The following is a 14,880-nucleotide window of genomic DNA, read 5'->3' on the forward strand; positions in this document are numbered from 1 at the left end:
AGGGGGGAAAAATATTTGAGACAAGAAAAAGTAAGACAGAAGGGCTGAGAGGGTTTAAGTCATGGGATAGAGTACAAAAGAGAAAAGAAGAAAGGAGAGTTGAGGAATGTGAGATGCTATGAGGAGCAGGGGCAGGCAGCCATTCATTAACTTTGTTTGATCACCTATTCCTGCCAGAAATATGTCCATAGAGACTGGAATAATTCTAGCATTGCAGCCTGTCCCAGAGGGCTGAACTGAAAGGCACAGTTCATACATCTGCTTTGACATTCTTATTTAAAGGATTCATAAATTCCTCCATTGTTCTACAGGGTGCTCCTCTCCCACTGTCTGTGCTGAAAGCTCTCATTCGTTGAAGCTGTCTGCACTGCTCAGCCTGAGCTTTTATCTGGGCCAGATTTGGAGGCAATTCTTTTTACTGTTCTTTCCTGTTATATGTGATTTGGGCTGTCCTGCCTATCACTGCATATGGGACAAGAGCAGGGGCTTGTCCAGTGGTAGGGAGGAGGTTCAGCAGAACGTACTGCTGCACACGTTATCATGGATTTGCAGAGTCTCAACGAAAGGATCTGAGCCCTGCTACTTGTCTTTTAAGACTGAAATAGTGTGTGAAGGGAAATAGTAGGATAGGGATTGCCAGTCAAAAGGAGAAAAAAAAAAAAAAAACCACCCACGGAGTGAAAAGCTCACATATACCACTCCTCAGGGAACAGGGAAGCTGATCAGAGTTTGGAAGAAAATACTAAAGTTCATGGCCCAATAGCAAATTTGGGTAGGGCTGGCAAAATCAGATCCAGGAAAATAATTCACTTTGCAGGCACACCTCCTGGGTAGCCAAAGAATTGATGGAGGAAACAGGAGCAGTGTGAACACATCAGCTATGGATGTGGTAAGACGCTACAAAAACCCCAGGAAATTCAAGCACAGAATTAAAACAGAATTCAAACTTACCTTTGGAATCTTCTGTTCTTCCAAAATACTCAAAATCAGGAACACAGAATATTACTGTTGAAAGTATTTCAGCTGCAAAATTATATCATATACTAACCAGCCATCTCTGTGCTATATTTAAAAACTTGTATACCACCAACAAGCTATCCATCTTTGCAATGCCAGGAAGAGTTTTGGCTCTGGTACATGCAGCACTATGCTAAATGTAGCCCAGGCTCCAGCCACAGAACATATACTTGCCAAACTTTACGTCCCCTCCACTCTTCACCGTGATAGGGAAAATGTGTGCTAACCCCTTTACAAACAATTCCATGGGTGAAGGTATGGTTGTTAACATCTTTGAAATGGGTCTTAATGTCTCTACTAACTTCAAGCACAGATTTGTTACAGAGCCCAGCCAGCTTGGCTCCTGGAACAGACAAGTGAGAGTTTCTGAATTTTGGGCAGCAGGTTTGTTACAGAGCCCAGTTTTACTCCTGTAACAGAGAGGTGGTTCTGCACAAACCTGAACTTCTGAACTTTGGGGTAAAATGACAGACAGGTTCAAGGGGGGAATATGTGGTAGGCAGTTCGGGAAGGCTGCACCTCCCTAGTACCTCAGCCAATGGGAAAGGAACAGGGCAACATGCGGCCGGGTGTTCAGGATAAAAGGAGGCTGCGCCCTCTGAAACCCCAAGAGAGAAAATCCTGCAGGCTTGTGTAACCCAGTGGACTCTCTCCCTTTATTTGAATAAAGTTGTGAAAAATGCATAATTTATGATTGGCTTTTCGCAAATATTAAAATGAATACTATATGTGTAATCTTAGAAAGTTATGCTGTGTTAATTCTCTTAAGTAGTGTGTTAAATATAGTTTTAGATTATAATATAATGTTAAAATAGAAACTCTGCAATGTAAGATTTTTTTTATTAGTTCAAGAACAGGGATAAGATAAGCAAGAAACTCTTTGCACATAGATAACAGCGACAGGGCACATAAAGAGTTATTGCCTCCTTATCGGAAAAGACAAACATTCTTCCACCTTCTCTCTGCCTATATGGAACCACCAGGATTAAGGGGAAGAAGTTGACAAAAACCAGAAAAAATCTTAATTTGCAAGGAATTTATGCATCATATATGAGATGTATGAATATGCAACAGGTTATTGTTTTAAGGGTTATTCCTTTGTTCGCAAGGCATGTTTTTGGCAGCTTAATGCCCAAAAACATCTGGACGTACGTAATTCTTTGCTTTTTATTGTCTTGTAGTGTCCTAATCCTCATTGTCCAAATTTTTATTACTCTAATTTTATTACTATTTTTTATAACTATTTTATTACTAATAAACTTTTAAAATTTTAAAAACCAAGTGATTGCTGTTTTTCACAAAGTTGCAGGACTGCTGTGTCTCCTTTATGGACGCTGGCTTTTCATAGTGTGATTTTCCGTACAACCACAGAATGAGTTTGGCCCTATATTTATCCATCCTTAAACACACATTTTCCAATTTTCAAGCCCTTACAATCCGTTTGGAAGCTTTCCTGTTTAGCGCTATTCTCAATCCTCAACCTCTGAAAGTCATACCTGTGTGCCAGAGCATCAATTCTTTTAAAACTTTTGTGCAGGTGGCTCATTTTGGTGGTGTGGGAGAGAGAGGTGAAGGGAACTCTAGAAAGTGTGCATGCAGGGGCCAGGGACAGCCCTGGCAACAGAGGCAAAGCTGGGACTCTTGCAACGGCAATGGGCCAGCACTGCTGTCTTTGCTGTCCATCCCACCATTAGGTTTTGTGCTTTTGAGCTCCCAGACTCATGTGATGTGGTCAAACAATAATCCCTGGGATTTCTATTGTCACAGAATCACAGAATGGTTTGGGGTTGAAGGCACATTGAAGGTCACCTAGTTCCAACCACGGGCTAGGACACCTTCAAATAGACCAGGTTGCTTAGTGCCCCATCCATCCAACCTGGCCTTGAACATCTCTTCCTATCTTTTTTTTTCCCCCAATGCACTGGATTGCTGTTCTTCAAAAGTGCAGGAATGAGCTTGACTATGCAATAGAGTCCACGAGAAACTCAGCTCTTCGAGCAGGGGTTAAATGAGAATAGCTTTGTAACGCTTTTTCGTTTCCACAAGGGGAAATGGAAAAATGCCGGAGTGGTTTTTAGGGCTGTTTTTTACAGGCACAACCCTGAGAATGAGCGGTTCTGCTCCGACAGTGTGCGACCAGCGCGGCGCACAGCGGCCCCGCCGCAGCCGCCCCGCCAGGCCGCGCAGCGCCGCTCCCCGGCTTCCCCTCGCCGTGCGCACGCGCCCGGGCGGCGCCTGCGCGGCGGGGCGGGCGGCGGGGCGGGCGCGGGTCTGCATCCGGGTCGCCGCCGTGCCCATTGTCTGGGGAAGGGGCCCGGGGCTCGGCGGCGCTGCACCCGAGGGCCCCTGCCCGCCCGCCGCCCACCCGCGCAGGCTTTAGTAAGTGATCCGCAGCGGTTCTGCCGGCCCTGCCCCGCGGGGGTGCCGCTGTGCCCGCGGAGCGCCCCCGCCCCCGGGGGAGCGGGCGCATCGCCGTCCCTTGGGCGTCCCACGGTCCCGGCTGCGCGTCCCCCTGCGTCTGGTCCCTGGCGGATCGCGCCGAGGCGCGTCCTCGGGGGATGCTGGCTGCTCCGGGGGCCCAGCGCCCGCGTAGCCCTGCCGGGGCTGCGGGCAGCCCGCCGTGCGCGGTGCCGTGCGGTTCCCGGCGCCTGCAGGGAGCACCAGCGCTCCGCCGGCAGGGCGGACCCTGCCCTGCCTCACCTGTGAGAGCGGGTGTCCCCGGGACCCCGGTGCGGCTGCATCTGCCGGCTGCTCTCGGGACTGCCCCTGTGTGTCGCGCCCGTGCTGCCTTGTAATTTAAATGCCCTTAGCGGTGCTGAGTTCTCTTTATGCCAGCCAGTAACAACACTGTTTTTTTCCCTGCAGTGGACCGCAGTTCGAAGAGGAGACAGGTGAAGCCTTTGGCAGCTTCGCTGCTGGAAGCTTTAGATTATGATAGCTCTGATGACAGTGATTTTAAAGTTGGAGATGCTTCAGGTAAATATGCTTTCTCATCTCCTCGGTTCAGAATTATCTCATTTTTGGTTTATGGTTGCTCATTTAATATTATATAGGAGGCAGAATGCTTGCAGTTGAGTCTGCTGGGACTTGGAGCCCCTTGAAGGGAGTAACTTGATTGGATAACTGGGACTCAATACATCAGTTGTGATTATTTTTTTACGACAGAAACCTCACGATTGTGAAGCAAGTTTTGGTAGAAACATTTGAGTAGCTTTCGTGCAGACTGCCTTAACTGTATTTATTGCTGTTGAGTTCTTCAGTGTAGGGATAATTTTTGGAATATTCACTGTATTTAGTATTGAAATAAGAATCCAAAGCATTTTGTTTTGGACAAGCCTGGATAATAGTTTGTTTTGGACTTTTGAACTTGACTTTTTCTCAAGGTTAATTCTACTTGGTGAGTAGGAACCTAAAGCAGAAAGATAATCTGTTCTGGTTTTTATTGTATTTTACAATAGACAAACTTAAGGTGTCCATTCAGATAGAAATATATGGAAAAGTGTACACATTTCTTATTAGAAGGAAGTCCTTAATACAGAGTGTTGTTGCTTTGCAGTCTTTTCTGTATGTGCAGATTCCTGTGTCTGCAGTGAACATTCACAGAAACTAAAAATAGACAAGACGGCCAAAATAGAATTAGTAAACTCAAGTATATTGAAGGAAAGGAGAAGAAGGGATAGGACCATGTTGGTCAATAAACTGCACATTGGATGTTCTGTGGTGTATGCTGAGGGAAATAAACAAGAAGATGCAGGATATATAAGATGTGAGGGAAGCATTATGACAGCTTATCAAATAACTTGACTTTGTTATTTCTGCACTGGGGATGCTGGTGTATGTTTTATGTGAATGTACAGTGCAAAAGTATTCCCATTTAAAGGCTTATTCTTTAACATTTGGCAAGTTCCTCTGTATTGATGAACTTAAAAAGCTTAACAGTAATTTACCCAATGTCAGGTTTTAAATCTGCCCTAATGCTCCTTGTTTGGTTTGGGTGGTTGGTTTTGTTCTTCTCAGTGCCTCTTCCCCTAGACTTAGACATATTTCCCTTGGTTGTTCTGACAGAGCAGGCTGCAGTGGCTTAAGAGAGTAAAACTGATGTCATCTTACCAATTTCATTTTAAGACTTTTGGGGGCTTGTTTAGTCTACTCTTTTAATTGTGTTCTGAGGCTTTTTGTGATCCTTTCTTTTGAATAAGGATATAATTTGCCATAGATGGAAATGATTTTTAATTACCAAAGAAAATCTCCCTGTTTTGGAACAATAATGTAGGCAGGATTTAAGGGAAGATGAGGATTGGAAAGGGAGTATGGGTGATGAACCCATAATTCAAAGCAGTATATTAGTTAGTCAAAAGACAGTCATTTATTAAAAATAATGAATGCAGTTTTCTGACTCAACATTTTCTGAGTGCAGAAGATTCATTTGTAATTGCTATCCTTTTTGACTTTTAGGACATTGTATATATACCAGAGGGGGCTGGTCAGTATCTAGCCTTGAATTTCAAAATCAATTTCTTTTTGAGGAAGTTGAATGGATTTTCCTTTAAATATCCAACTGAATTGAAACAAGCATATGGAAAAATCCAAGTTCTACTTAAAATGTTTTTTTTTCTAATTGCTGTTTTATGTTCCTGTATCTCATGAAGTGTTGTTTTAGCATTTCCAAACTTATATCTATCATTTGTAGGAGAAATTAATGTTCTGTTTAATAGCACCTTGAAACAGCAAAAGAATTTGACATCTTATACTTTAGATGAAGATTTTCAGTGTGGAAAAAGGAATTTGTGAGGGTTTGGAGAAGTTGGGGAATAGAAAGTTATTACAAGTAAGAGTTTCTTACATGTAATACAAGTTTAAATGAATAGTTGCAGGAAATCTGAATCAGAACATCCGTACCAGTTTAAAATGGAGCTCTTATAAGATGCTGTAAAATTTGTTTGCACTTAGTTCATTTCAATTTGGCTGGAAGAAGTGATTAAATAAAGGGATTTTCTTACACACACACCCCCCCATATATACACACACACACACACACACACACACACACACATGACTCTCCATGAGCAGTCTGTTGCAAATTAGTATTTAGTATTTGCTTGAATTCAAAATGACATTGTATAATTTGCTTACAAAAGGAAGTAAGTGTGTCAGAAGTAAGAACCGGTTTGCATTGAGTATGAGCATAAATTCTAGTATGGTAATTCCACAGCTCCATGACTTATGTTTATTTCAGTCACAAATGCATGTATAGGTGTTTAAAATAACAAAACAAATCAGAAAATTAGGTTAAAGGATTATTTAAATATGGAGTTAAAAGAATTCTGAAGTTGTTTTCTCCCTGATGACTGTGTTATGTCCATATGTGTGAGCTTCAGGATGTCCAGTGGTATGTACTAGTAGATGATGCTGTGCAAATATATGGGGGCTGAACCTAGAACGCCCAAACTTTAACATACCGTCATTGTTCTGCCAGATTTCTGGAAATATGCAATGCAGTAAGGATTTGAGAAGTTGCTATTAAGTGCTTTTAGGAAGCAGCTGGCATTTCTGAATTTTTATTTTCAGAGTCCTGGCACCTTGGTACATTTTTTCATTATAAAATATATTTCAAATCACCTAACCTCTATTTCCACAAAAAAAATCCACAGGCAACGTGGACTTTTACTTTCATTGTAATTAATTTCTTTTCTTTTGGATTTAGGTCATCCCAGCAGTCAGTTGCCTTTTCTGCTTAAAAGATCTCAACATTCTGACATCTCTTTAGAGAAATTGATTTTAGAACTGTTACATTCTTGTAAACTTGCTTAATGTAAATAGTTTTCAAGCTTCTGGGATTTTCATTATGTTTATACTGAACAAAATAATTTTTAATGGCTTCTCTGTTTCTGTTAGTGATGCCATATTCTAAAGTACTGTATTCTTCTGGCTTTTATAAACATCTTGAAAAAATTGTTCCATGAGAAAGACTGTCATGTAATCTTAATGTGAGATCAATCAAAAAAACTGTCCCTTTGGAGTCAGAGTGTACAAACATGTGACTTGAAATGATGATGCTGTACATGCTGTAATATTCTCAACTTAAGGCTTTTAATAGTATCTTTCACAATACACATCAGTTATTTGAAGTTTTGCTTTTAACTTAACTAAAGCATGCTTTGGAGAGTCCTTATGTTCAGGTTTTTTCTGTAATGGGAGCAGCTGGAGATACACTGATGTCAGAAATCAGAGTACAGGTTTAGAGTAATTCCCAGCAGGACTCCAAAGCAAGAATTTACCACTTTTCTTCTTTCTCATTGGTGAACTAAGTCAGTTTTGTCAATGCCTGTACTGAAATTGTAATCACACAGAGGAATGTAGTGGTTCCTGAACAGGAATCACATGTGAATTTAAGGACTGGTTCCTGTTGCAGTGTAGCAAAGGAGAAAAGAATGAATGCTGCCTTTGAAGAGCTCATTCCTGTCACTACTTCTGCTACTAGTCTTATTGACTCAAATTTTCACATACATTCTTTTTTTTTTTTTTTTTGGTGTTGAGTGTGAAGCCTGACATACATATATATTATTTACTATTCTTGAAGTCAGTAGAAGATCTGTTTAAAACAAGTAATGATCTACATAAATGCATATATTATCTATTCTTAAAAACCTATGTCTTGATCTAGAAATAAAAAATTGGAAATATTATTATCTTTATGTAATTTGTTTCCTCTTAGCACAATGGAGATTACACTTTTGCTTTCCTATACAGAATATTGTAATATAAAGAAGTGTTTGTGAAGGATCAAAATACTGTAGTGTTTGACAGTACTGAAATCTTGATGCAGAAACAAATACACTTGGTTTTTTTTAGACTAAACTTAAATATTAGGCAAGAGTGAAGTTCTTTCAATAGACAGGGAAGGTAAAAGAAAATGTTGGTTAGTTAATCATTAGTAAATTATCATATATTTCCATATTAATGTGTACTTCCTGAGACTGAAATTCACAAGGGCTTTTTCTAATTGAGAAAATGGAAAATACCAGCATTATGTTCTGTTGGAGTATCTTCATCCCAGGTAAAACGTCTGTCTGCACAGGTGTCTGCCACCCTAAGTAAAACTTTGGAGTCACAGACAAGATTTTCAACTTTTTGTTGTAAGCACTGGGATTTCTGTTATTCCAGGTGTTTGCTGACAAGCAATTGGTAGGGCACCCAAGTTCTTTTAGAACCCAGCCTTCAGTGTTCTAACTTTGTAAATGAGGCACTTCCTAATGACTCAAGTCAAAATTGGCAATCTTTAGTTTTAAGTGGTTTTGCACCTTGAATAGATATCTACTGAAATGTCATATGACATAATTATTGCTAGTGTAAAAGTGAGGAAGCTGCTTACTAAATGACTTTCCTTTGTTCCCTTTCCATCATTTTTTCTATTAAACTAAGTACTTGTTTTCTGAAATGTGTAATTGTGAAATCAGTTGTCAGTTTCATCTCCTGCTCTGCCCAGTCTCTATCTGCAGTTAATACATATTAGATACTTCTTTTCAAAACATTATTTGAGAAGAAAGTTTCTCCCTTGAGCTGTAGCATCTTAATCTATATTGGTTTGGTGTGTTCTTAATCATGTTGTTTTGGACAGTTCAATTTTTTTAACTGCCAGCACCACCGATGTCGAATTGCCAGTAGTCTACCAGTGTTTAATCATCATATGCAGCAAAATAGCAAAGAAAGCCAGGGGCATATATCTAACTGGTGTGTTAGATTTCTTGGAATTACGTTGCAAGTGAGGTATTAAGCCTTTAGTTCTTGCTTATAGTTTTATTGATCACAGCATAATGGACCGCTGTGTCTAATAGAAAAATGTGGTCACAATTTTGCCAGTTACACAGCTTTGCCTTTTGTAATTTAAAAATTCTTATTTTCTGTACATGACCTAGGTTTTCCTGCCTCTTTTTTTACATCCATTTATTAATACTGTAGCTTTCTAGTTAGTTTAAGCATTTCCTTAAGGTATTATGGAGTCTTTATCTGTGATATCTAGATCAGATGTGTAGGAAGTACAGCTTCTTTTGCATGTTGGTATAGCACATGTGCCAAGGATTTTTTGTGGTACTGGAGCTGTTCTTCTGTAAGGAAATTTATGGCCAGAGGCTGTTGACAAACACTTTCAGTAGTGCTTTCTACAGTTTCCCATCCATCAGGATGCAGGCACCCTGGGTGAGGGATTGTGCATGATGCTTAACATGGTGCTTTAGCAGAGATCACTAGGTAATTTCACGTAATATTGTCAAAGGCCTGTTTGCCTTGTGGTGGGGGGAAAAAGAGGGTAAAGGACTAATAAATAAGATGGTGGTGGTTGAGTGACATTAACCTCACCTGCATCCTGGTTTTTGTTACTGGTCTCAAAAAGAAGGTATAAGGCCACTGTAGGCTATTTGTCACATGATGGCTAGATTATTATTGAATAATATTTTTTAGCAGTGATAACTTGGTAGTTGCTTTCTGTGTTGCATGCTCAGCTTTTCAGTGTTCCAGGATCCTTGATTATATTCATTGTAGGTAGCTTTGAGCACTTCAGAAAGACTCAACCAGATAGGATTTGGTGCAAATAAAAAATTTTTCTAAAATTATTCCAAATGCTTCTTGTCTAGTATTTGGAATTTGTTAAGCTTTGTTAGTAGAAGAGGCAAGTCCAAAATTGAGTCCATGATTGCCTTTAACCAGCTTATCCTTTAGAGAGTTCACTTAAAACAATCTATAAAGCTGTTTTTTCAAAGGGCTGCTTATTAAGCTAAATACTGCATTGAAGAACCAGACTGTCTCCTGTGAGTGGTTGGCCAGGTACTTTTGGAGTGTAGCACTTGCTCTCTGTATACATATATTTTCTTAGAATATTGAAAAAAACCTAGAAATTGTGGGGTGTCATATTTAAATTTGTTTGTAAAACGGTCCTGCAAAAAACCCTGGGAGGATTTTTTTTGTTGACTCATGTAATGATTTCAGTACGTTTACCCTGAAGTCTTGTGTCTCATGCATATTATACAAGACTCCACAGCTGAGTGGAGTGTTTCTTTAGTACATTTTTTTTTTGTATGTTAATTCTGTAGCATAAGGTTCTGTTCTTTTCAGAATTATCCTCTTTAGATTTGAGTGCCACCTGCTGTTGTGCTTAGTAGAGCTAAAGATACAAGGTATAGAGGAATAAATGATGTCTTTCTCCCAACTGTTATCTTTCTTATTTGTCCTCAGTTCAACTCTGTATTCTTCACTATTTGATGGTATATCTGGCCCCATCTTTCACTTAGAGTAGCTGTACTTCTCTCCTATAGGGAATGACATGATATGGTTGCCAATTTGAAAGAGCCATTCTTTAAGCATTTCTTTCAAGGAGAAAATTTTATACTGCAGCCTCTTCCTTAGTAAAAATGCAGCTGATAGAAGAAGACCTGCAAAAATTGCTGTTATCACAGAATAGGTCTTTGTAGAAAAACACCTATCACAGTGGATGCATTCAGATCGAGGAGAGAGATCTTTTACTATAGGTATCTCTGGTGTGTATATGATTGTATAAAGGAGAGTAGAAAGCAAAATGTGCAGGCAGAAGGCAAGAGAAATTGAAGGAGAGAAGTGAGTGAAAATAGTGTTTATTTGCTCTCTGCTTTAAATTATTGCATTGTGTAGTGTTGATGTACAAGAATCAATGTTAGTAAATTAGAGTGCTGTTAGAGATCAAACTATACCAAGATTCCCTCCAACACAAAATGAAAGCTTAAATTGGCAAGAAGTCTAAGACTATTTAGAAATGCATCAGCACAGTTAAAGCATCAAAATAAATGTCTGTCATAGATTTATGGTGGGGAAATAATGAAAGCTAAGTTAAAAATTTCAGTTAATTTCAACATGGTAAAATCTTGTATTACCTTATTTACAGTAAGACAAATTGTGTACATAGACACTTGGCACCTGTGAAATGAGACACAAAATACATTTTGCTTTCAGTATACATATGGCATATAATCTGTGATATGTCTAGTATGAGAGTATAGCTTTAGGAATTACTTGTAAAATGTTTATGGGAACTGGCAAGTATCACAGAATTTTAGAATTGTGTACTCTGGAAAAGACCTTTTAAGGTAGAGTCCGACTGTTATCCTAGCACTGCCAAGCCCACCACTAAATCGTGTCCCTAAGTGCCACATCTACACATCTTTTAAATATCTCTAGGGGTGGTGACTTAACTACTTCCCTGAGGAGCAACCTTTTTTTGTGAAGTCTTTCCTAATAGGCAACTTAATCTACCCTTGTTGCAACTTGAAGCTGTTTCATCTTGTTCTATCACTTGTTACATGGGAGGAGAGACTGACCCACCCCTTGCTGTGCCCTCCTTTCGGGTGGTTGTAGAGAGTGATAAGGTCTTTCTTGAACCTCCTTTTTGCCAGACTTCTGCTCCAGACCTTTCACCAGCTCCATTGTCCTTCTCTGGACACACTCCAGCATGTCAGTGTCTTTCTTGAAGTGAGGAGTTCAGAACTGGACACAGGATTTGAGGTGTGGTCTCACCAGTGCCTGCCAAGTACAGGGGGACAGCCGCTGCCCTGGTCCTACTGGCTTCACAGACTAGGATGCCATTGGCTTTCTTGGCCACTTGGGCACGTGCTGGGTCTTGTTCAGCAAGATGTCAACCAGCACCCCACACCCTTTTTCACTGAGCTGCTTTCCAACCCCTCTGCCCCAGTCTGTTGTGCTCCAGCATCTTGATGGCATTCAAGATGATCTGTTCCATGACCTTCCAGGGTCAGGCTGGCAGGACTGACTGGAGTTCCCTGGATACTCCTGGGATACTCCTGGATACTCCTGACACTTCTTGTAGATAGGTTTTTTTTAACTTCTAATCATATGGAACCTCCCTGGTTAGCCAGGATTGCTGGTAAATGATTGAATGTGGCTCATTTGGGCCCACAGACCTGTGTGTGTCTGAGAGATGTAGCAGATCACTGACCATTTCCCCTTGGATTATGTGCTTCATTGTGCTCCCTGTGTCTGTCTTCTAGTTTAAGGGGATGGCTACCCAGAGAACAATGGGTCTTGCTGTTAAAGACTGAGGCAAAGAAGGCATTAAGTACCGCAGCCTTTTACTCATCCTTTGGCACTGTTTCCTTCCTCATTCAGTAACTGGTGGAAATTGTCTTTACCCTGTGTTTTGTTGATTATGTATCTATTATCTTTTATGACAGTACTCAGATTAAGTTCTAGTTGGTCTTTGGTCCTTCTGATTTTCTCCCTGCAAAAAAATTTTCTTCACATCATCCCTGTAGTCCTCTTGAGTTGCCTGCCCCTTCTTCCAAAAGCCTTAAATTCTCCTTGTTCTTCTGAGTTCCAGTTAAAGATCTCAGCTCTCTGTTCAGGCACATTAGTTTTTCTCTCTGCTGGCTTGTCTTTCAGCACGTAGGAATGGCCTGTTCCTATGCTTTTAAGATTTCCTTGAAGAATGTCCAGCCTTCCTGGACTGTCTCCCAAGAGACTCTGCAGACCAAGCCTCTCAACAGGGCATCATCTCTGAAAGTCCAGGATTGAAGTTCTGCTGACCCCCTTGCTTGCTTGTCTGAGAATTGAAAATTATTGTTTCAAGTTTGTTCTGCCCAGAACACCCTCCAGTCATCACATCACCCACAAGGCCTTTTGTGATCACAAATAACAGGTCCTGTGGGGAGTCTTTGCTAGTAGCCTCCCTTGTTGTCTGTGTCAGGCAGTTATCTTCCACACACTCCAGGAACATTCTGGACCAGTTCCTCTCTGCTGTACTGTTTTCATCAGGTGTCTGGTAACTTCAAGACCACTGTGAAAATGAGGTCTAGTGGTTGTGAGACTATAGACTGCTTACAGACTATTTCACTTTCCTTTTCGTCCTGGTTGGGTGGTCTTTAACGGACTTCCACCACTATTGCCTTGTTGGACTTTCCCCTGAGTCTTTTCCTTAAACAACCATATTGTCATTACACTCTAGACAATCAAAACACTCCCTAATGTATGGGGCTATCCCACCACCTCTCCTTCCTTGCCTGTTCCTTCTGAAGGGTTTATAGCCATCCAGCCCAACATTCTGGCTGTCCATGTTTTCTCATGTCTACATGCGAGCAACTATGTCATAGTTTTACTGCTGCTCAGTGGCTTTTTGCTCCTCCTGTTTGTTCCCTGTGCTGTGTACATTGGTGTAGAGGCACTTCAGCTGGGCTGTTGATCTCTCCAGCTTTTTGGGGGAACAAGCCCTAAGTCTTACCATGACCATTTTCAGTCACATCTATGTTTTCTAACACATAATAACCCTTGTGTCTTTACAGCTGCACGGATCTCCATTCCCTACTTCCACTGAGGTGACAGACCAAAGGACCTTTCTAGCATGTTGTCCCCCAAACAACATGTGCTGCCCTCAGGCATATCTCTAAGGAACTCAGGTTTATTCCTTTCCCCCTTCAAATGTAATTTAGTCTTTCAGTGAGCCCTGCTAACTCCTATGCAAAGATCCTTTTCCCTCCTCTTTGTATCTGGTGTACCCTGTATGTTGCCAGGCCTGGTATCCTATAAACTAACCCATGATCAAAAGACTGTTCAAGATAATCTGAGTCAACCCCCTGCCTTGGTCAGAAACTTCTTTCACTAGACCAGATTGTCTAAAACCCTATTCTACCCAGCCTTGAATGTTTTCAGTGATGTGGCACCTACAACTTCCCTGGATAGCCTATTCCAGTGTCTCACCATGCTCATTGAAAGGTTTCTTGTGTCCAGTCTAAACCCTACCCTCTTTCAGTTTAAAACTGGTTTCCCTTTTTCTGTCACCACAGGCCTTGGTAAAAAAATCTCATAAGCTCTGTTCTCCCTGGAGCCTTGTCCATGCTGATCCACCCCAACTCTTTGAGCCTGTCTTCATGGAGTGTTGTAGCCTTCTCACCATTTTTGTGGTCTTTCTGTGGAGGTACTCTCTCTCAACAAGGAAAGGCTGAGACAACTAGGCCTGTTCATCCTTAAGAAGAGATGACTGAGAGGGGACTACATCCCTGTCTATCAGTATCTGAAAGGAGGATGTTGAGGATGGACCAGACTCTTTTCAGGGCCAAGCAATAGGACAAGAGGCAGCAGGCAGAAACTGATGCACAGGAAGTTCCGCTTCAATCTAAGGAAAAACTTCTTTAGTGTGCAGGTGACCAAGCACTGGGACAAATCGTTCAGAGATTTTGTGCAGTCTTCCTCACTGGAGATTTTCAAGAACTGTCTGCATACAATCCTGGGCAGTGTGCTCTGGGATGACTCACTGTGGTCCTTACCCATCCTGTGATTCTGTAGCCAAAGAAATTATTGTAACTTGAAAACAATTCTTTTGGATTGCATGTTAGTTAATACTGGTTTTATTTCTTGTGTATACCTAACTCATATTCTACTTTTTCAAAACTTCAGCTAATTATCTTGTACTTTGATTACTATAATTAAAGGCTAAGAGATGTGAAGAAGTCACTGAATTATGTTTTTGTCAAAGACTGTAAAAAAACCTTGTGTTTTTTTCTGGATCTCTAAATGTTAGAACATATGTTGGAAACTTTTAGTTTCTATTAGCTCGTAAGAGGATGGGTAGCTTTGATGACTTAATCAGTAATAGTAGCACTTATGGACCTTTTTTGTCAATAGTTATATAATCTCACCGAACGCTTCCACATGCAGGTATACACAGTAAAACTGACCATTATATTAAAGTAATAACTAGCAGTCATTTGCAAGGTTCTTTAGGGTGGTAAAAAATGCCATATGAAATGACACACTGTGCACACCTACCTCAGTGTCTGTTTATTTGGATTTATACAGAGCTGAGTGTGCAGAAAAATTCTCTGTGTAAGG

The 14,880-nt window shown here is 40.8% G+C and overlaps 1 protein-coding gene across 5 annotated transcripts in view; it reads left to right on the forward strand.

Moving 5' to 3' along the window:
- Positions 1-3,312: 3,312 nt before the first annotated feature.
- PHF14 (PHD finger protein 14) overlaps positions 3,313-14,880 on the forward strand; it is a 159,901-nt gene continuing 148,333 nt past the window's right edge. For 3 of the 5 annotated variants that reach the window (XM_053938971.1, XM_053938980.1, XM_053938986.1), the window contains exons 1-2: positions 3,313-3,396; positions 3,883-3,993. In XM_053938971.1, the coding sequence (XP_053794946.1) occupies position 3,396; positions 3,883-3,993 (112 nt within the window). In that variant the 5' untranslated portion in view covers positions 3,313-3,395. Of the gene's footprint in view, positions 3,397-3,845; positions 3,994-14,880 lie in introns of those variants that run through there. The other 2 variants (XM_053938954.1, XM_053938963.1) reach the window with 1 other exon arrangement.

The sequence above is a fragment of the Vidua chalybeata genome, chromosome 1, assembly GCF_026979565.1.
Source record: "Vidua chalybeata isolate OUT-0048 chromosome 1, bVidCha1 merged haplotype, whole genome shotgun sequence".
NCBI classification, from domain to species: Eukaryota; Metazoa; Chordata; class Aves; order Passeriformes; family Viduidae; genus Vidua; species Vidua chalybeata.